Source organism: Puma concolor, chromosome A1, assembly GCF_028749965.1.
Source record: "Puma concolor isolate L17-30 chromosome A1, mPumCon1.1.hap2, whole genome shotgun sequence".
In the NCBI taxonomy this organism is placed as follows: Eukaryota; Metazoa; Chordata; class Mammalia; order Carnivora; family Felidae; genus Puma; species Puma concolor.
The window spans coordinates 241,314,355-241,335,769 of NC_141667.1; the positions used below are offsets into that span (position 1 = coordinate 241,314,355).

Sequence of the window (21,415 nt, forward strand, 5' to 3'; positions counted from 1 at the left end):
CTCTCTCTCTGCCCCTCCCCCACTCACACTATGTCTCTCGCTCTCAAAAATAAAACATAAAAAAAAAATTTTTTTTTTCTTTTGAAAAAGATCTTTAGGATCATTATGTAGTATCTGGGAAAGGAGGGGAAAGAAGGTGTACACTGTTTATCTATAATAGCAAAATTTTATGAAACAAAGGGAATGCTCATCATTGTTGAAATGACTAAATTAAATGTAGTATGAAATACACACAGTTAAGTCTGTTCCAGCTGACTTAGAGGGACTGCCACAATGTGCTGAGAAACAGAAGGAAGGAAACTATAGTACAAAAGTTTAATATGGCTCCATGTTCTTAGCTGACAATTATATCTTTTGCCGTGTTCATAAAAAAATACAGAGAAGCATACACATTTAGCTAACCATGATGAAGTGGGGAAGGTTCAGGAAAACGGTATCCACAATTCCACTGACGATGCATTTGGTGTGCAGGGCGTGTGTTCACATGTGTAAGGTAAGAGTGGATGAGAGGAAAGAATGATCATGATTGTAGGAGTTCACATAATTTCCTTTTTTAACAATAACCGTTATCCTTATAAAATCAGGGGGGAAAATCAGCTATTCTGTTTGTGAGCTAGAAAAAAAATGCTGTGCACCCCCTTCACACAGTACTAATTAAATATCCATAATTATACCTAATTTCTCAATATGCAGTACAGAAACGGCTACCTATTTACTACCTACATTCACAACACCTGGTCCTCACAACTAAAGATGTTATTCCTTCAATAAACAAATATAAAAAAAGTCCTACTTCTTCGACATTATTTTATTCCCAGATGCAAACAAAATCAATAAATGCAACAGAAAAATATGCACTCTTCCAAAAATAGCTTCTATTTCTGTACACATCCTTGAAGTAACATTAAACAGCAATGATTTCTGTAAAGTATATTTTAGATAGCTTATCTTTACACTGAGGTTTAAGATTATTTTTAAAGCTGCTTATAAATACCATACAGCCTTTTACAAAATTAAATCAAGTCTGTGAAAATATGTCCAATGATGAGAATAGTAAAAAAAAACTTCTTTCAATTATGGTATAAAAACAAAAAAAGAAAAGAAAAATTTACTATCTTAACCATTCTAAAGTGTATAGTTCAGTAGCAAAAAAAATTTCTGAGGAAACAGTTTTAGTCAAATGTAAAGACCCTGTTTAAAAAGGGAGGAAATTCAGACATATGCTACGATATGGATAAGGTTTGAAGATATTATGCTTAGTGCAAAAAGCCAGTCACAAAAAGAGTAATATTGTACGATTTCACTTATACAAGATACCGTAAGTAGTCAAACTTATGGAGACAGAAAACAGAATGATGGCTGCCAAGGGTGGAGTGAGGAGAGAATGAGTTACTGTTTAATGGGTACAGAGTTTCAGTTATGCTATATGGGGATGGATGGTGGTCATGTTTGCACAGGATTACAAATGTACTTAATATCCCTGACTTGTACATTAAAAACAGTTAAAATGGGTAAGTTATATGTTACGTGTATTTTACCACAATAAAAAAAAATTAGAAAAAAAGACCAACTTAAAGACATAATTTATAATTCCTTCTTATGCAATCCATTTAGATCTCAAACCTCTAATAGTATTTGGAGTTCTAATATTTAAATAACCCACTCAGTAAAAAGCAATCCAGAGATTCAACTTCCTATAATAGAGTTATAGGGTAGCCAGCCAATTCTCTTTACTTAAGGAAAATGAAAATATTTTTAAAAATTTATGGAACGCAAGTAAACTAGTTGATAGAAGAAAATGTACACCTTTAAATGCTTTACTAGAAAAGAAAAAAAGTCTAAGATCAATGATCTTAAGTTGGAAAAAAGAAAACAAATTAAGGAATTAAAAGGAAACAAATGGAGGTCAGAGACTCCAAAAAAGAGAAAACAGAAAAACAGAGAAAAATCAATGAAACCAAAAGCTGGCTCTCCGAATAAATCAATGAAAGAAAACTGATAAACTTTTAGCTAGATCAGCAAATACAGGCAAACCAGAACCCTAGCCCCATTAGGCCCAATCCCACTAGCCATTTGTTTTTCACAATGTATAAACTAAGGGCTATGTTTTTTATCATTATAAACCATTACATTTTTTTTTTATTTTTTTTTTTCCAACGTTTTTTATTTATTTTTGGGACAGAGAGAGACAGAGCATGAACGGGGGAGGGGCAGAGAGAGAGGGAGACACAGAATCGGAAACAGGCTCCAGGCTCTGAGCCATCAGCCCAGAGCCTGACGCGGGGCTCGAACTCACGGACCGCGAGATCGTGACCTGGCTGAAGTCGGACGCTTAACCGACTGCGCCACCCAGGCGCCCCTAAACCATTACATTTTTAAGCTGCTATCTACCTATCAACATCAACCCATGCTAACAAATATGTGACAACTTTGATCAAGTGCACAAATTTCTTTAAAGACAAAACTGCTAAAATGAACTCAAAATAAAGAGTGAACTTAAATAACCGTATAAAAATTAAATGAATTGACTTAGTAATTTAAACTACCTCAAACCCCACAAAAAAAAAACAAAAAAAACAAAAAAAACCAGGCCCACATAGCTTCACTGGATTCTGTCAAACACTTAAGAAAGGAATAATACCAATTCTCACAAATTCTTTCAGAAAAGAGAAGAAAGGCGGGGGGGGGGGGGGGGGGGGGTCCTGGGTGGCTCAATTGGTTGAATATACGACTCTTGATTTCAGCTCAGGTCATGATCCCAGGGTCCTGGGATCGAGCCCCACACCAGTGTGGAACCTGCTTAAGATTGACTGACTGGAAGGAAGGAAGGAAGGAAGGAAGGAAGGAAGGAAGGAAGGAAGGAAGGAAAAGCAAGCAAGCTTTAAAAAAAAAAAAAAAAAAGTAGGAGAAAGGAACACCTCCCAATTTATTTTATGAGGCCAGTGGTATCACCAAAGCCAGGGAAAGATCTCTAGAAAACTATGGACTAGTATCCTCCATGAACCTCTGCAAAGTCATTAACAGTAAATTAGCAAGTTTAATCAGCAGTATATAAAAAAGTTAATATATCATTATCAAATGCAGTATCTCTCAGAAATTCAAGGTTGATTTAATATCTGAAAATTAATTCTCTTAAGAGAATAAGAGAGAAAAACCATATGATTGTCTCCATAGATGCAGAAAAAGCAGTTGACAAAATTCAGTAACCGATTATGATAAAAACCCTCAGTAACAAAATAAAAGGTTAAGAAAAATTCTCAGCCAATTAGGGATAGAAGTTCTCTTCCTTGGCCTGGTAACAAACAAGAAACTACAAAAAACCTATAGGCAACATCATACTTAATGGTGAAGCATCTTTCCTCAAGAATTAGAAACAAGGTGAGGGTTTCTGCTCTCATCATTTGCTTTCAATGTTGGGAGGGGGAAGGAGGCCTGACATCCCTAACCAATGTAATAAGACAAGAAAAAGAAGACATGCAGATTGGAAAGGAAGAGGCAAAACTGTCTTTAACACCACCTAACAAAACTAATAATGAATTGGTACATAGAGAATATAAGATGAATATACAAAAATCCATTACATTTCTATATGCAAAGTAATGTCGGAGGAAAGGAAAGAGCCAACAGAGAGTATTTGACTTCAGGGAGGTGAACTAAGTGGAACAGAGATGGGTAAGACAGAGACTGCTCATTGTGTTGTCTTTTATTACACTGTGATTTAAAATTTTATTATTCAGGTACTAGTTTTTTAAGGTGAATTTCTAGAAGCCATTTTTAAATGAAATTTTATACAGAACCCCAAAACATACCAAAAAGTAGAGCTGCATTAAAACAACACAAATAAGAGCCTAGAACTCAATCTCTTTCCTTCCTGCTGAGTTAACTTGGGAGAACCCTAATATCCTCTTCTACACTTTTACAAATGATTGATCTGAACAACTGAACTACTTCCAAGATGATGCTATAAATGTTCTTTTTAAAAAAAGATTGTTCCACCATCTTAAATACATGCACACAATAAAAAGCAGCAGAAAAACTGGACAATACAGGTCTATTGTGTACTAGCTGTTGACAATTATCCAGGTTAATGAGTGCCTACAATAGGGCCTGCATGGTGTAAGACACAAAGAGTAAAACCCAAATCCTATTTGCTCTGAAGAAGAGTCTTTATTATGTAACAGGTAACTTATTTTGAAACCAGACAGTTGAGATGGTTTTGCCTGCTATTCCTACTCTTTTTTACTCCTAGGTATGATGAAAATGGGGGGTGGGGGAACACACACAGGTCTATAAACCTTGAACCAGAACCACTGAGGCCAGATATGTTTTGGAATTCATAACTTTTTTGGATTTTACAGAGGAAATTCAGGGCATGTACATATTTACATAATAGTCCTAAAGTGATCTAGGAAAGTACCCTTTATTCCTTTAGAAACATTAACTATTCTATAGTGAATTACGTAGTTAATATTCTGTAGATGATCAAACAGAAAGTACACTAAATAGACAAAAACTTCACAACTCTTCAACTCAGGTTTTACTACCAAATGAGTGTTTCTGAAAAACTAAAGAGTAAAATCTCTAGTTTTCAGGGATTTTGAGATCTGGAAGGGTGGATGACCTACTGTCACCATCTAAATATGAGGCTAAGGTACGTATAAATCTATCAAAGAAGAATAAGGAAAAGTAAAACCTACTATGTATTTTTTAGGTCGCTACTGCAAAATATATGACGGCCCTTGAACATACAATAATTTACAGCCATGTGCTACCTTCCCACTACCACTTATGTAATCTTGGGCAAATTTCTACCCTGAAGAGAACACAACTTAAAATACAAATTAAGGGGCGCCTGGGTGGCGCAGTCGGTTGAGCGTCCGACTTCAGCCAGGTCACGATCTCGCGGTCCATGAGTTCGAGCCCCGCGTCAGGCTCTGGGCTGATGGCTCAGAGCCTGGAGCCTGTTTCCGATTCTGTGTCTCCCTCTCTCTCTGCCCCTCCCCCGTTCATGCTCTGTCTCTCTCTATCCCAAAAATAAATAAACGTTGAAAAAAAAAAATACAAATTAAGACAGTTCTAGTTTTCTGAATAATTTCAGTGACTACATCAGTTGGCAACATAACATTAAATTCTCGGGCTATAAACAAAACTCTACGTAAAAAGAGCTCCTTCTATCATTTATCACAGCTAAAAAACACATAGGATGTTAAGCTAAGATACTTTCTGACCTCTGGGCTCAAACCTAAACAATTTGTTCAGAATTACAAGCCAACACATAAAGTTGGTATTTATGTCTATTACGGAAAGTAGACTCAATCAAGGTTCACAGATATGTGGCTTATTTAAACCCCTAAAGAATGATCTTCTTTTATAAGATGATTCCAAAAAAATAAAGAGTAATTTACCTATATAACAAATTAGAAACATCAGGAGTGTACAATTGAAACAGATCCACTATCTGCAAAGGAACACATTTTTCTGTTTACATGTATACCAGCATGGATCTATATATACATATATAGGATCACACCTCAGGATGTTAATTCATTTATTTGCAATTTTAAGGAAGAAATGAAGCCATCCTGATTATCATATATATGGCAACAAATATACAGCTTTGCTAACTGTAACAAAAGATAGATGCAGGAGTTTCAAGTGACTTGTCCCTAACACCATTTTTCTATTTTTTTTTTAAATTTTAATGTTTATTTTTGAGAGAGAGAGAGAGAGAGAGCGCGCGCGCACGCTCGCGAGAGAAGAGGAGTGGGGGAGGGGCAGAGATAGAGGGAGACAGAATCTGAAGCAGGCCCCAAGCTCCGAGCCGTCAGCACAGAGCCTGATGTGGGGATCGAACCCACAAACCGTGAGATCATGACCTGAGCTGAAGTTCAACGCTTAACCAACTGAGCCACCCAGGTGCCCCTAAACATGAATTCTTTTCGGTTTTGGTACGACAGTTTTCAAGAATTTGAGGATTTTGAGCAACAGATCTCATTATGAAACACCTATATACAAAGTAACTAAGAAAATCCTTTAGAATATCCTAGTATTATATATTCAAATAGATTAATTCTTTTTTCTTTCTTGGCAAGCCAAGAAATCATTATGTTCCATAAAGCCACCCTTAATATTCTTGAAACGTAACATTTTTCTCTTCCAAAACTACCACAACGACCTTTTTTATTTTTCTTTTAAGGTTTATTTATTTTTGAGAGAGAAAGAGAGACAGAGTGCAAGCAGGGGGAGAGGCACAGAGAGGGAGACACAGAATTCAAAGCAGGCTCCAGGTTCTGAGCTGTCAGCACAAAGCCCAACACGGGACTCAAACCCATGAACTGCAAGAACATGACCTGAGCTGAATTCGGATGCTTAACCAACTGAGCCACCTGGCACCCCTACCACAACAACCTTTCTTATTAACATTATATCCAAAAATAGCCATCAAATTACTAACCTCCTGTATTCCAAGGCAAAGATAATAGATGCTGTCAGGTGCATAACTCTCTCCATTTGGCCGTCGGATCTCATTCACAAAATGAGCTAACCCATAGTTAAGCTCAGCCGTGGTGTGAGAGAGCAGATCCTCTTTCAACTTTACTGATTTAGCTAAAAAGAAGTAAAACATTAGTAATTATTATTATTTATTCTTAAGATTAAGAAACTTTCTCTTTTTTAAGATTAAGAAACTTTCTGAAATTGATTTAGACTATATTAGAATTTAAAAGTAAAATGAAAGCTACATTTAAATGTACTTAAAATATTTTAAGCTACATTTATGTTTTTTTAAGTAAAGGTAGTTAATAACAAAAATCTTGATTTGAAATAGGGTGTAGAGGAAACAAAATCAGAACACTTACGAGATTTTAGCTCATCTAATACAAGAAGATCTTCATCAAGTTGCCTAGTTTTGACCCAGTGTTTCCATGCGTTTACACCATACGTATATTTGAAAGGAAAGCTGCATTCTGAATTGTCAGAACTATCATCATGAGACTGGTATCCTGATACAGCCTTTCTCTTGGCTCCCTAATAGTAAAATACCATTGTAAAATCTTTTTTTTAAAAAAATACCTACATTATTTCACGACTTTATGTAAGCCATCCCTCAACAAATGAAAATTAAAAGAGAAATAACATCTATTTATATGCTTAGAATTGACTGGTATTCTGAAATCTGAGAATAGCTACCTATAACATTACTTGAAATATATCTCCAGAAATGCCATATTTCTACATAATCCACTTTGTATATCAAAATCATAATAACTCCTGCTGTGAGAGTCACTGGTAAGAAAATTAAGACATAATTTATAAATAATCTGAAAAGGGTTCTAAATCTTAAGATAAGAGAGAAATTGAACTTTTCAATTTCAATTTCACTCAGCTCCTTTGACTTCCATGATGGCATTATTTACTATATAAAAGTTTTAAATTTTGATGTAGTATACCTAATTCACCTATTTTTTCCTTTTGTTCCTTGTACTTTCGGTATCCTGTCAAAGAACTATGCCTAACCCAAGGCAGTGACGATTTAGGCCTGTTTTCTTTTAAGAGTTTTATATTTTAGTTCTTACATTTAGGTCTATAACCCATTTTGAGTTAATTTTTGTGTGTGGTGTCAAATAGGAGTCCAACTTCATTCTACTGCAGGTACTCACTCCTTTTTCAGTTTTTTTCTTTCTTTGTGGGAAAATTTGTGCAAGTCATCCTTTTTGTTTCTTTTGATCTTGCTTTATGTTGAAAATCAGAAATAAGTAAAGTTGTTGATAAAGTATTTTTTTAAATCACATCTGTTAACAACATTAAGATTTGGTCTGCCTAAACAATTAAACTGTCCAGCATGTCCTTCTATGTACTAGCTTGCGTAAAAAAGACCAGATATTACACACTGTAACTTAACCTCATAGATTAGTCTCATCAGAAATAACAGTGGAAAAAACAGATCCCTAGAAAATAGTCTCAATTCTTGGCAAAGAATGGAGTTTACTTTTTGAGCAACTATGTCAACCTTTTGTCAGGATAAAATTAAAAAGAAAAATTAAATGGCAAAAATACTTGCTCTTCTATGAAGTTACAAATATGAGACATTTTTATTACTTGGAAAATTATTACTTTCACATTAACTCTTGAAGTCTTTTTACATCTAAGGGAAAAAAGTCTTCCCATATTCTCAGCACAACTGTGGGTCACTCACTGTACCCTTGCTCTATAACTAAAGAGGTTATCACTACAAAGAGATAGTGGCTGAATGCAAGAATACTATTAATTTATACCTTTTTTTTAGATCGAGGTCTAGGCTGTTCCTCATATTCTTCTCCAAAAACAGGTGGTAATAAAAATTCATTTTCCATATCAAGTTCCTCAGCAGCTAACAATCAAATCAGAAGAACTTTTATTTCCAAATATAACAGCACAGGCTTATGTTACATAAATACAGCCAGCAACAAAGAACTAATCACAGAATATAAACAAACACCTATATACAGGGGTAACCTGTGCTACAGCAGAGGGTGAATAGAGAATTGTCTTGAGTTCTGATAAACCCTATTCAGACTCATAAAACACATGTATACTGAATACCAATATGACATTTTCATGAAAATGTATAATATCAGAAAAATATTACAACCTGAAATTCAATTCTAAGATCTAAATGGTCTCAGTACAGGGGCACCTGGGTGGGTGAGTCAGTTAAGTGTCCAAGTCTTGGTTTTGGCTCAGGTCGTGATCTCACGATTCACGGGACTGAGCCCCTATGGGACTCTGAGCTGACAGTGTGGAGCCTACTTGGGATTCTCTCCCTTTCTCTCTGCCCCTCCCGCTATGTTCTCTCTCTCTCTCAAAATAAATAAACGTTTAAAAAAATTAAAAAGTAACAAATGATCTCAGTACAAATCTGTTTCAACATACCAAATCTTTCTCAAAATAAAATGCTTTGCATTCTTTTTTTTTTTTTTTTAATGCTTATTTATTTTGAGAGAGAGAGAACTCTCCACTGCCAGGGAAGAAGTCCAAGTTGGACACTTAACCAACTGAGCCACCCAGGTGCCCCAAAATGCTTTACATTCTATTTAGTGTGCTTATTAGCCATCAATAGATTATTTAAATTTTTTTAAAAACAAACAATCATTTTTTTAAAAAAGAGGTGCCTGGGTGGCTCAGATGGTTAAGCATCCAACTTCAGCTCAGGTCATGATCTCACAGTTCGTGAGTTCAAGCCCCACGTCAGGCTCTGTGCTGACAGCCCAGAGCCTGGAGCCTGCTTCGAATTCTGTGTCTCCCTCTCTTTTGGTCCCTCCCATGCTTGTGCTCTGTCTCTGTCTCAAAAATAAATAAACGTTTAAAAAAAAAAAGAAAAGAAACAGTCACTTCTTTAACTTTTCTCTATTTTCTTTTTTTTTTTTTTTTTTTTTAAATTTTTTTTTTCAACGTTTATTTATTTTTGGGACAGAGAGAGACAGAGCATGAACGGGGGAGGGGCAGAGAGAGAGGGAGACACAGAATCGGAAACAGGCTCCAGGCTCCGAGCCATCAGCCCAGAGCCTGATGCGAGCCTGACGCGGGGCTCGAACTCACGGACCGCGAGATCGTGACCTGGCTGAAGTCGGACGCCCAACCGACTGCGCCACCCAGGCGCCCCAACTTTTCTCTATTTTCAAAGTAATCTTACTTTGCGAAAGATTTTTTTTTTTGGCTCTAAGAAATTTTCTTTAAGTCCTATGCCTCATCTCAGAAGTTAACTGTTGAGTTTTGTTTGGTAAAAAAAAACCAGACAAAACCAAATGTAAACAGTAAAGGCAATAACATGAACATTAAATGGTTAATGATCATAACCACAATTATGACTCCATAACTAAATTCCATAACCAAAGTTCACATTGAAAGAATAAAACAGCATAATAGCATTTTGAGTACCTCTAGGGAAATCTATTTCGATATCCAAATCTGGTTCATATGGTACATCAGGCATACTGGACTGTGTCTCTGGGTCAGAGTTCTTCAAGAGATCTGAACCAATTATGTCTGTTTCAATAATTACACCTGTAATCAATTCATGACATAATTACAAATCAAAACACCTATATTTAGTCTGTATTTAATCTGGCAAACAGTACTTATATTTAGTCTGGAAACATATATGAACAATATATAAACAAGAATAAACACATGTATTAATAGTCATAAAAGGAAAAGTTATATAGCCATCTTGAAATGTAAAATACTATACAATTGTTACATGATCATGAGTACACGGAAACTTTTAATCCTTTAAGTTTCTGACTGCCCCTCTTCAAAAGTTAATGATAGTAAAGCAATTCCAGTATGTATGTATGATATTTCTAAAAGCAATCTCTTGTCAAAAATAAACTAATGAGGGTGGATCACTGCAATTTTCAGCACTCTTTACGAACTGTGACCTAGGTTATCCATATCATTCAATTACAACAGCTTTCTAATGTTCTGATCAGTTGCTTTCAAACATTTTTGTATTGTAAGCCACAGTAAGATACGCATTTTATCCATTTTGGTGATAGCAGACAGAAAGACACACACACACACACACACACACACACACACGAAACAAAGGTTTCACAAAACAATACCCTTTCTATGAGATTAACAGTGACATTTTTCCCATTTCACTTCCTTAAAAAACAAAACCACTGTAACCACGTCTTTCACAAACAAGGTCACATTATGAAATAGAGAGAATTTATAGTGTTTCTATTGTACACTAGGGTAAAGTGAATTAGGCAGCTTATGGTTGAAATAGGACTCTACGTGTTACCAGAGGAGTAAGGGTAGGAATAAATATTCTAAGAGAATCATCCATGGCATACTCATCATATATACCATTTGGCAAGCACTGCCCTAACAGAAGTTGGGATAAACCCTTGTTTAGATAATGCAAGTTACTAAGTACAGCCCACAAACAAATTGGGGATAAGCATTACAATATAAGAGTGTGGATCATTATTAAAGCCGACTACAAGTTGTTTTTGTGTCTGAGGTAGTCCACTAAAACAGGAAAAATTCTGAGTTAGTTAATTTTAGAAGTCAAATCCTATTATAATTAAAACATGGACCATTCAAATTCCTGCTTGAAACTGGGCTTGACAGAAGAGAGCTTGTGGCTAGAGTATGGGTCTCTTCAAATACATCTTTGCTGCAATGCCTCCCCCATTCCCGTATCAAGTTGAAACTTAAGGATATGCTCTGGAACATACTTTAACAATTACAACCCTCTGAAAACCAAGAATACACTTATTCACAAAGTGAAATACAGAGCAGCTCACTGTTGATGTTGGCAGCTTCCGTCTTCCCCTCGTCCTCAGTCATCATATCTGTCATTGTAAGCAGCTCTGCATCAAGAGGATCTGAGGAAACTTTGCTTTTTAGCTCCTCAACTGCCGCAGGGATCTTCTCACTGTTGTCCAAGGAGGCAGGCAGAAAAACAGGAACCGGCACCTAGTTAACCAAAGTATTTACTGTTAAGTTTACTCCATGTTAAAACATGATTTTCCGGGGGCACCTGGTTGGCACAGCTGGTGGAGCATGCAACTCTTGATCTCAGGGTCATGAGTTTGTGCACCATGCTGGGTGCAGAGATCACTTAAAAATAAAATCTTTTCTTTAAAAAAAATTTTTTTTTTCAACATTTATTTATTTTTGGGGCAGAGAGAGACAGAGCATGAATGGGGGAGGGGCAGAGAGAGAGGGAGACACAGAATCGGAAACAGGCTCCAGGCTCTGAGCCATCAGCCCAGAGCCTGACGCGGGGCTCGAACTCACGGACCGCGAGATCGTGACCTGGCTGAAGTCGGACGCTTAACCGACTGTGCCACCCAGGCGCCCCTAAAATCTTTTCTTTAAAAAAAAAAAAAGATAATTTTCCAAATTAAAAATTATTCTAACACAGGATGGATAAAAGCTTTGGGGGAGAAAACACATATCAAAACTAAGATATCAACTATAACAGAGTAAGCCCAGAATATAAGCCAGCTACTTTCTGAAATAAACATTAAAGAAAAATAAGTGAGGTACTTCTGCCCCCCCCACCCCCCCAAGAGGACTGGGACAGCCAAGCTGTGGAATAGTGTCTTAAGTACCGCAAGTGTTTTAGGACAAAATAATGTAATTATAATATACACAAAATTCTCTTCCGTGTTTCAGTTTTAAACCTGACAACTTTACAAATGTTTTTCTCTACAATGAACTCGAATATAAAACATCATGTGCATAAAGCAGATGCAGACACTTGCTAAACTTCACCTTTAAGGATCTACTCGATTAAACACAAATCAAACACTGACAGTCAACCAAACCTAAGTTAACTGGTGAAGCTGAAGACTCAACCCTCTGTTCTACTAGCTTCACTGAGATAGTAATTACAACAACACTGTTCTCCCATTTAATGCCTGATAAACCTCATAATGAAAAAGAACTTAAAGCCCGACTTACAGGAACAGGAACTGTAGTAGGAACAGGAATATTCTGACTGTACATGTGCATAGGTACTGGGATATACACAGGCACAGGGATAGGCACTGGAACATATTCTGTCTTCCAATTATCATCTAAAAATACAAAATGTGTTTAAAGAGCACTTATATATCATTACTCAGTGTTAAAATAATTTGGTAACAAAGAAATATTTAAGTGCCTCTGTTCCCATTTAAAAGAAATTCTCAGTTTTCACAAAATTAGGTGATGTAAAAACAACAAAACTAAATATAGCAGCTGTATTAACCTAAAGAGAATAAAAATAGAATTTAGGTCTTTTTTTTTTCTTAATACAAAGAAAATATCCCTTAAAAACGTTACATAGTTCCAGATAGCCTAGATTCCCCTCATAACCCCTGCAAAAATATGTATCTAATCAATTAAGATACATTTAAATCTCATAAAAACACATATTTGAATTATTTCATCGCATTCTGACAGGGAAATAGAATTGTTAACATTACAGGTCACTCTTAAAGAGGTGATCTCTGAGGCAACACTTTAACTTTAGTGAATTTTAGCCCCAAGGAAATTTTTAATATAGTTTTTCACCTGTGACATAATTTTTATTCTAGACCTTTAACACAGATTTTCATTAATGATTTTAAATATTATGCTGTATTCTCAAGGCAATATCTAAAACTGGATAAGCAAAATCAACAGGGAATGACAAAGTGACCAAGCAGACACATTCCGTAGCCTATTATCTGAGACAAGCATGAATTTCAGTGAGTGAGGTGTTAAGTCAAATTTTCCTAAGTTACCTGTCTGACAAGATTTGGTCTGCATGTGAGGTTTACAGTAAGTAGCTTTCGTCATTGTTAAAGGTTTGCAGAGAACGGCTTTGTTCTTCATCTCTTTGTTAGGTGTTGGAGAAGGGGGTGGAGCTGAACCCTACAGAGAAGCAAAGGGAAACATTTTATTTTTGCCTCTAATTTTCTTACTTCCTGGTGTTAATGAATATCTAGGTCATGTGGAGGGAACACACAAAAGTATAAGAGTATAACCAAATTATGTTATTATTACTATGTTTACCATAGTCTTAATCTGAAAGGATCAGTATGAATCTGTCCTAACTACAGACAAAGCAGTAGTAATCATTCATTCGTGACCTTCAATGGATACCACCAGCACATTTTTTAAAAAACCATAAAAAGACAATTGCCACTTTTAAATAAACAGGAAAAAAAAAGCAAGGTTGTTAACCTGAATTTTGCAAATAATTAGGCTTTTTAAAATTTATTTGAGAAAGAAAAAAGTTCTTAGTTATTATGGCCATCTGATACATACTAGTTCCCTGTACTGGATATATAGTTTGTATATTTATATACTAAATTTTAAAAGTTAAAAAAAAAAAACGATGAAAAGGATTACCAAAAATATTATCAAGCTTCCAACTATATATTCTTATATCCCAACAATTACAATTTCAGAAACTTATTCTAGATAATAGTCTCAGATGTTTTCACCATGTTAACTGTAGCATTATTTACAATTGAAAACGCTTCACACTTCCCCCGCCCACATACACACACATAAAATCTAAAATAAGCTAATGATCTGTCCATAAGGGACAAAACATAAGGTGCTCTCCATACCACCTATTGATCTAGGAAAAAAGGTACAGAATATCTGAGGTACTTAAGTTCTAGACGGTAACCATGAACACTACTGAACCATTACTCCAAAAGGAAATACAAGGTTAGGTTCCTGCAAGCCTCAAGCCTCTGGTTACATCAATGCATAACCTTGTTTCTGCTGAAAACACCCTTGATTTCATATATATTTCTTACAAATAATTATATGTAGATTCTTTATAACACATTATGATTATAGCATTTTGCGTACTGTACTAGGATTACGGACGCGCGCACACACACACACACACACACACACACAGTACACAGATACAATACACACATACCATACAGTACTCATACTCCGTCCTGTTAACACACACTATATATTGTACACTAATGCAAATAAAGTCCTAGGAAAAAAGCCAAAGATTAAACATTTAAAGTTTTATAAAAACATTAACGTCTTACTCTTAGTGGACCTGCAGGATGTACAATGGGGCAGTGCACTGTGTGGTTAAACCTCTCAACCTTTGGCGTGCCCATAAAAACCAAGGGAAAGGTTGTTGACAATTATTCTGCAGAAGAGGAAGAAGTCGATGAGGGTGACATGGTGACATCTGGCAGTTCTACCTCAAGAGTTTGGTTCTTGCAACTTGTGGACAATATCAGCAACTTTCCCTCCCAAACTGGCTTCAAAGAATTAAGTCAGCCTTGTCTGCTTAACTTCTCACCTCAAATCTTTTAAGCGTCTTGACGTAAGGGGCAAACACAGTGGTGTTAAATTTGAGGCTTTGTTCAAGTACAGAGTCACATTCTTCCATGTGTGTCACTGACAATTTTTCCCAAGGCAGAATTCCATTCCAGTATTTTGGCCACTGTTAGAAGAGCAATTCTTGGGAGTCTTAGGCTGCCTTGCATCACTGAATCTGATGCCTTTTTTGGTCATCTTGTCCAGGTCTTCTTCGGTGGCTCTACTGCCTTCTCTACCAAAATTTCCTCCACATCTTCTTCCTGCATGGCCCCAAAGCCTTCTTCACTTACTTGGTGCAACACACATTATGTTTTTAACACTGTTCTTTTTATTTTCTGTAACACCTTCAAAGCCTCTGAAACTTTTCAATGCAGTCTGGTCAAACATTTCCCCAACAATTATTCACAGTAGCCTGCTCGATGCTGTCCTAAGCTGTGCCAAAACAATCACATTACGTATGGTGACTGACTTCCAGTAATCTATCAGGGTGGTTTCCTTGTTGGTGTTGAGAGCCTCAAAAGCTTTCTCATGAAGTAGGCCTTGAAAGCTTTAAGTGTGCCCTGATCGAGGGGGTGGATGGGAGACACAGTGTTTGGGGGCATACAAGGAACTACACTGAGATAGGCATTTTTGAGTTCTTCAAGGCAATGGATATTATCCAGGAATAAAACCTCAAAGGCAAGGTTTTCATTCTGAAAACCATGTTCAACCTCTAGGATGAAGCAGTTGGGAGAACCAATCCCAGAATATTTTAGATAACCATTCATGCATTCTGTCCTACCTCCAATGGGCTGGCACACAGTTCAGTTTTTCCCTGTAAGCGCTCATGGATGTGGGGCTCTATGCACCACGAAGGATTTACACATAGAACCACTCTTGGCACTGGCACACTCTAGCAAGGTTGTATGGTCTCTAAATGACTTAAAGGTCAGGGGCTTTGGACACCACTTGTATTATATGGGTTCATTTGCCACTGACCTTGTGAAAGCAAGCCAGTCTCATCAGTGTGGAAAACCTGCTTGTCTGGATATCCCTTCTTCCTGTGTTATCACTTAGCTGGTATTCTTCCACAGCATCCTGGTTCTGATCTGCAGAACCCACCTTGCCTGCAAGTTTAACATTTTTCACACCATTTTTCCTTAAAATGCGTGAGCCAGCCAGCAGGAGGCAAGGAGCGTTTAACAGTGCCCTGATCCTGGGAAACGTGTTGTAAGCTCAAAGTCTCACCACAATGCTGTTTCATTGTTTTTTGGTTTTCTTTTTAATTAGTCCTAAGTCCATGGATCCATAAATAGAGTCACTATTCCTTCTTTTCCACAGCTTCACCATGCACTATAGGTTTTATTTTAGCACTTGGAGTTGCCTCATCTACAGATTGGTGAATTTCTTATTCCTTTTTTCTGGGTATACCATATTGTTGATTCACGAACATTAAACTCACTGTAAACTGAATGAAGCTCACCTAACACACCTTATTTCCTCTGTAAGGCAAAAAGCAGCCTTCTTGTGCTTAGGAACACTAGCCAGCACTTTAATACTATGTTTAGGGGATCTTTTATGAAGCAAAATCACCAATAAAAAGGACAAAATATGATAAAGGTGGTACACTAATTAGACTATGAAAAGGAGACCTGTTTACAGGATGAGCTGACAAGAAGGGAAAGCTCTGCCTTGTTCCACACCTCAGTAGGAAGATGCACTTCAGGAAATTCACATTTTTTTACCACTCTGCACATGTCTTTGAAAAGTGTCATGGGCATTGATTTAGGGGTTACAAATAAATTTCAGAGAAGAGGCAAATTTGCAAATATGAATGGTGATCAATTGTACTTAAAACATTATCACTGTTTAATAAATTTATCTGTGCATATTTTAAGATGTGGAAAGATATAAATTTTTAAAAACTAATACATATGGCCACAGGGCTGGTACTAGTATGAGCTTATTCTAGATTCATCAGGATTTCAAACCACATAATTAATCAGCTAAGAAAAAGAGCTGTGAACAAGAACCTAAGGAATTTATTTCTAACATTACTGCTGTGTTAACATCAGGCAACTGACTCAATCTCATGTCTCAATTTCCTCAACTGTAAAATGGAAAGAATAATTTAACATAGAGTTATTGTGTATCTATTATATACTAAGACTAGGTAAGTTCGGTCCAAACTGCAAAATACTCTAGAATCCCCACATAAGAATAAGGGGTCCAAAATCATGTATGTCCTAGATTACTCAATGTTTTGCTTCCTGTCATTCTAGAAACATTACACCATGTCAATTAAACTATGTCACCTGGGGCACCTGGGTGGCTCAGTCAGCTAAGGGTCTGACTCCTGATTTTGACCAGGTCATGATCTCACAGTCTAGTGAGTTCGAGCCTTATGTTGGGCTCTGTGCTGACTCTGCGGAGCCTGCTTGGGATTCTCTCTCTCTCTCTCTCTCTCTCTCTCTCTGCCCCTTCCCAGCTGATGCTCTCTCTCTCAACATAAATAAATAAAAACTCAAAAAAATAAATACTGAAGGAGGACCCAAAGCAATGAAAATTATAATGACAAAAGCTACCAATTGTTGAGTATTTGCTTCATGCCAAGGACTATGTGCTACAATGTTTGTATCCTCCTAAAATTCGTATGTTGAAATCTAATACCCAATGTGATGGCATGTGAAGGTGTGGTCATTAGGTGGTGATTATGTCCTGAAAGCAGAGCCCTCATGAATGGATTAATGCCCTCATAAAAGAAATTCTGGGGTGCCTGGGGGCTCAGTCTGTTAAGCATCTGACTCCTGATTTTGGCACAGGTCATGATCTCATGGTTCGTGAGATCAAGCCCTGCCTTGGGCTCCGCACTGAGAATGTGGAGCCTGCTTGGGATTCTCTCTCTCCCTTTCAAAATAAATAAACTTAAAAAAACCCAAAAAATCCTAGAGATTCCTCACCCCTTTCCACCATATGAAGACACGGTGAAAAGATAGCTGTTCATAAACCTGGAAGCGAGCCTTCACCAGACACTAGCAACTTGATTTTAGACTTCCCAGCCTTCAGAGCTGTGAGAACTTCTGTTGTTTGTAAGTCATCTCATCTAGGGCATTGTGTTACAACAGCTCAAATGGGCTAAGACATTATGTAAAGCACCAAATTTACATAACTCATGAAATGGGTTATTTAATTCTTGTAACATTACAAGAAGTAAGTCACTTAATCACTCCCACTTTACAGATGAGAAAACTAAGGCTCGGAAATTAACAACCTGGTAACAATGACAGAGCTAAAAATTCTGAAGTCAGGACTCAAGTAAATTCATCTAACAACAAAGCCCATGTTCTTAACTACCATACATACCGCCTTTATGAGGTCTGGAACATAGCAGCTACCATGAGTTTAATACTTACTATGTGATAACCCTGAAGCAGGCACTATCTTCATCCCCATTTTACAAATAAGGAAATTCACAGAGAACTTCTGTGAAGGGACTTGCCCAAAATTATACAGCTAGGCTCTCACCCTTTGAAGTTCATGGGTGAGGAATTAAGATTCCAAAAGCTTACAAGGAAAAAATGGGAGAGGGCTTCAGTAAGACAAAAGGTAATAGCTGCGGCGGCACCCGGACTTACTCTCCCCTAGACCATCCTGTCTGTCATAATAATGTGGCTCAAGTGCTCTGAGAGGAAAAAAGTAGTTAATACTGTGCTGGTAGAAGGGGTGCCTTAAAGCCTTTGAAACAAAGCTAGAAACTGCCTTATGGCTGTACAAAGCTAACAAAATAGGGAGTGGCCACCCTTATATTCCCCATTGCGGATAAAAGTGCCTGGTATTGAAATCAGAGGATTCAGCCGAAGTCTTCAAAGCATTTATGAATTATCTGATTTTAAATATAATTTTCCACAAGGCAGAGGGGATGACGTATAGGGGAGGGAAGCAAAGGAGAAAGCACTCGTACTTTCTAGGGTTCTAACTATTAACATCACAAGCAGAAACTGAATGGAACAATGTAAAACCACCAATTTTTCACCAATGTCAGTGATCCTAAATTGTGGTTACATATTAAAATCACCTCAAGAACTTTCTAAAAATGCAGAATTTCTGAGTTGGAGCGTAGGCATTGGAAAGTTCTGAAAACTCCTCAGGTGATTCTAATGTGTAGCCAGAGCTAAGAACCACTGATTTATTCTTTCTTACCAAGATAAAAACTAGCTCAGAGGGTTAATATAATGCCAATAAATGACTCCTATAGAGGTTCCCTTGGGTAAGCATACCAGAAATACCTGCATTCCAACACTGGTGATTATTGTTACTCAGCATACAAAAGGGTATCTCAATGTGCTTCAAAGTATAGCAAAACTTTGCTTCCTCTCTTTATTCATTACTCAAATGGCCGCCACTTTCAAGCTACAAAAGTCTTAAAATGCTAACATAAAGCAGAATTTGATGTATTACACCAAAAGGCTAAAGAAAAAAGAAAAAAAGTCCACAGGACATGTTCTGAAAGTTATTTCTCATATTTAAAAACTCACAAGTTCTGGGCCCCAACATATATCTTCAGATACCTATTGGAGAAATATATGCTCAAAGCCATTAATAATCTGGCCCAGCCCATCTTTTTACCCTCATTTCCCTTGAGTTCACCACAGGTACCCCTTAAGTTTGGCCCTAATGAATAGTTATGCAGGCCCTTAGCACATTTCTCCTACTTTTCATCCCTTTCTACCTGGCAACCTTCTACTAAATTGTTGAGAAGTTTTTTCACAGCCACCAGGAACAGACACAATCATTCAGTCAATCATTTCAAACATACTATTGCTACTGCCTTAAAGATTATAGGCACTTCAACTTCAATACCATTTATATGTCTTATCTCCTCCAATGTGGGTAGAAGCCATAAGTAATTCAAAGTATCTGTGTTAATGCTGGGTACTTCAGCTGAATACTTCAACTGTCCCAACAGGGGAAAGTAAAATTATTTTATTATTATGATCAGATTAAATTGGACTCTTTATTTATACCCACATTAAAAAATCAACACTTAGTACTTTACTTAAATAATACTTACTGTCATTTTGGTTCGGGACGTCTGACAACCCTGATCTAAAAACAAACAAATTAAAAATAAGACAAGTAACACTTTCTGCACAATGTTCTAAATCTGTATTTCTCATTAAATGTTACTGATTTTTAAAAAGAGTTAATGAAGAAAATATTTTAAGCTATTTTAAGTAAAGAATATCAAATGTGAGAGCTGCGACACAAAGCTAAATAAGTGGAATTAACCCTTTTCCCATTTTGTCCTCTCAAAAAGTATTCGCTGCTTTGGGGTCAATACTATGTTCTTATGTTTAACTCTTCAATAAGTCACAACTTGTAAAGAGTTTTTATTGTTCCTCCGAACCGAGTTTCAGCATATACGACGTGCTAAAAAATGGTTTTCATTCAGAATTGCATTGCTTTTAACTAGCACTAAAGTTTTAAAAGAGGATAAAATAAAAAGCAATGAATCTACAGAAATACCACGTGGGGCACTTCCACCCAGAAAAACGATGAAATCTGCTAGTAAACTATGTCAAAAATCAACTATTCATTATCATTACTTTGAATTCAGATCAGTTAGAAACTAAACACTGCTGTACAGGTTTTTCAAGTTACCACCTAAATTATTACATACCATAATGTAAGTTTTCAGGTCCTTTCTGAGTTGTCATGTTGGGCTCATTTTGCTGACAGTAGAAACGTAGTAAGCAGTGTTGATCACAGAAATGTTTCATCTCCCCACGCCACTGCACTCTCTCTTTAAGAGTTCCTTGAGATTTACAACAGTCACACCTTGCAGCCTTAATTAAAAAAAAAAAAAGGAAGGTATCAGACATTTCAAATTAGAAAATTTTTAAAGTCAGATATATATTTTAAAAGATTTCTAAAAGTTTATCAGTAATTCTGCCAAATGTGATAAAACAATTTCTGATAAAAAATGGTATGAATCATAAACATACAATAAAATCCACAATAAAAGTGAAAAAACTGTAGCAATTTACCTAATTATCAAAATCCTTTCTATACTTACCAGAAGTTAAAGACCAGCATTACAAAGATAGGATAACCTAAAAAAGTGAACATTGGTAGACCAAATAGGTACAGTATATTTTAATATTTTAAAATAATTTTGAGGACTCTAATGACATACTGCAGAAGTTTTCTACAATCATTACACTGAAAATCTCTGAGTAATAAACAGATTTCCTGCGTTCAACTGATAGCTCATGAAAAATCAATTTAAAGAAGTTGTGTAAGACCAGAAAAACTCTGAAACAAGCTCTTATGAGAAAATCATGCGTGTTAAGTTGAAGTGTATTCAACAGTTTAATAAATTTAAAGAGCTTTATTAAATACACTGATTTAACTATTAATAAGAACTTCAAGTTCATGTTTCAAATACTCAAAATATTTAATTGATTGAAAAATAATTATACTTTAAGACAACAAATTTGACCTACCTCTAGGAACACAATTCACCCTCAACTAGTCTAACAACTTCATAGGCAAAACAAAAAAAAAAAAAGAAAAAGAAAAAAGAAAGAGAAAAAAAAAA

At 36.3% G+C, this 21,415-nt stretch overlaps 1 protein-coding gene across 2 annotated transcripts in view; it reads right to left on the reverse strand.

Annotated features, from left to right (window-relative positions):
* The window catches only part of ZMYM2 (zinc finger MYM-type containing 2), a 106,550-nt gene that overhangs the window by 12,209 nt on the left and 72,926 nt on the right, over nucleotides 1-21,415 (reverse strand). For both annotated transcript variants that reach the window (XM_086715483.1, XM_025923485.2), the window contains 9 exons: nucleotides 20,495-20,660; nucleotides 19,886-19,920; nucleotides 13,269-13,398; nucleotides 12,463-12,578; nucleotides 11,298-11,469; nucleotides 9,916-10,041; nucleotides 8,274-8,368; nucleotides 6,858-7,026; nucleotides 6,455-6,606 (listed from right to left, as the gene is read on the reverse strand). In XM_086715483.1, coding sequence (XP_086571609.1) covers nucleotides 6,455-6,606; nucleotides 6,858-7,026; nucleotides 8,274-8,368; nucleotides 9,916-10,041; nucleotides 11,298-11,469; nucleotides 12,463-12,578; nucleotides 13,269-13,398; nucleotides 19,886-19,920; nucleotides 20,495-20,660 — 1,161 coding nt within the window. The remainder of the gene's footprint in view (nucleotides 1-6,454; nucleotides 6,607-6,857; nucleotides 7,027-8,273; nucleotides 8,369-9,915; nucleotides 10,042-11,297; nucleotides 11,470-12,462; nucleotides 12,579-13,268; nucleotides 13,399-19,885; nucleotides 19,921-20,494; nucleotides 20,661-21,415) is intronic.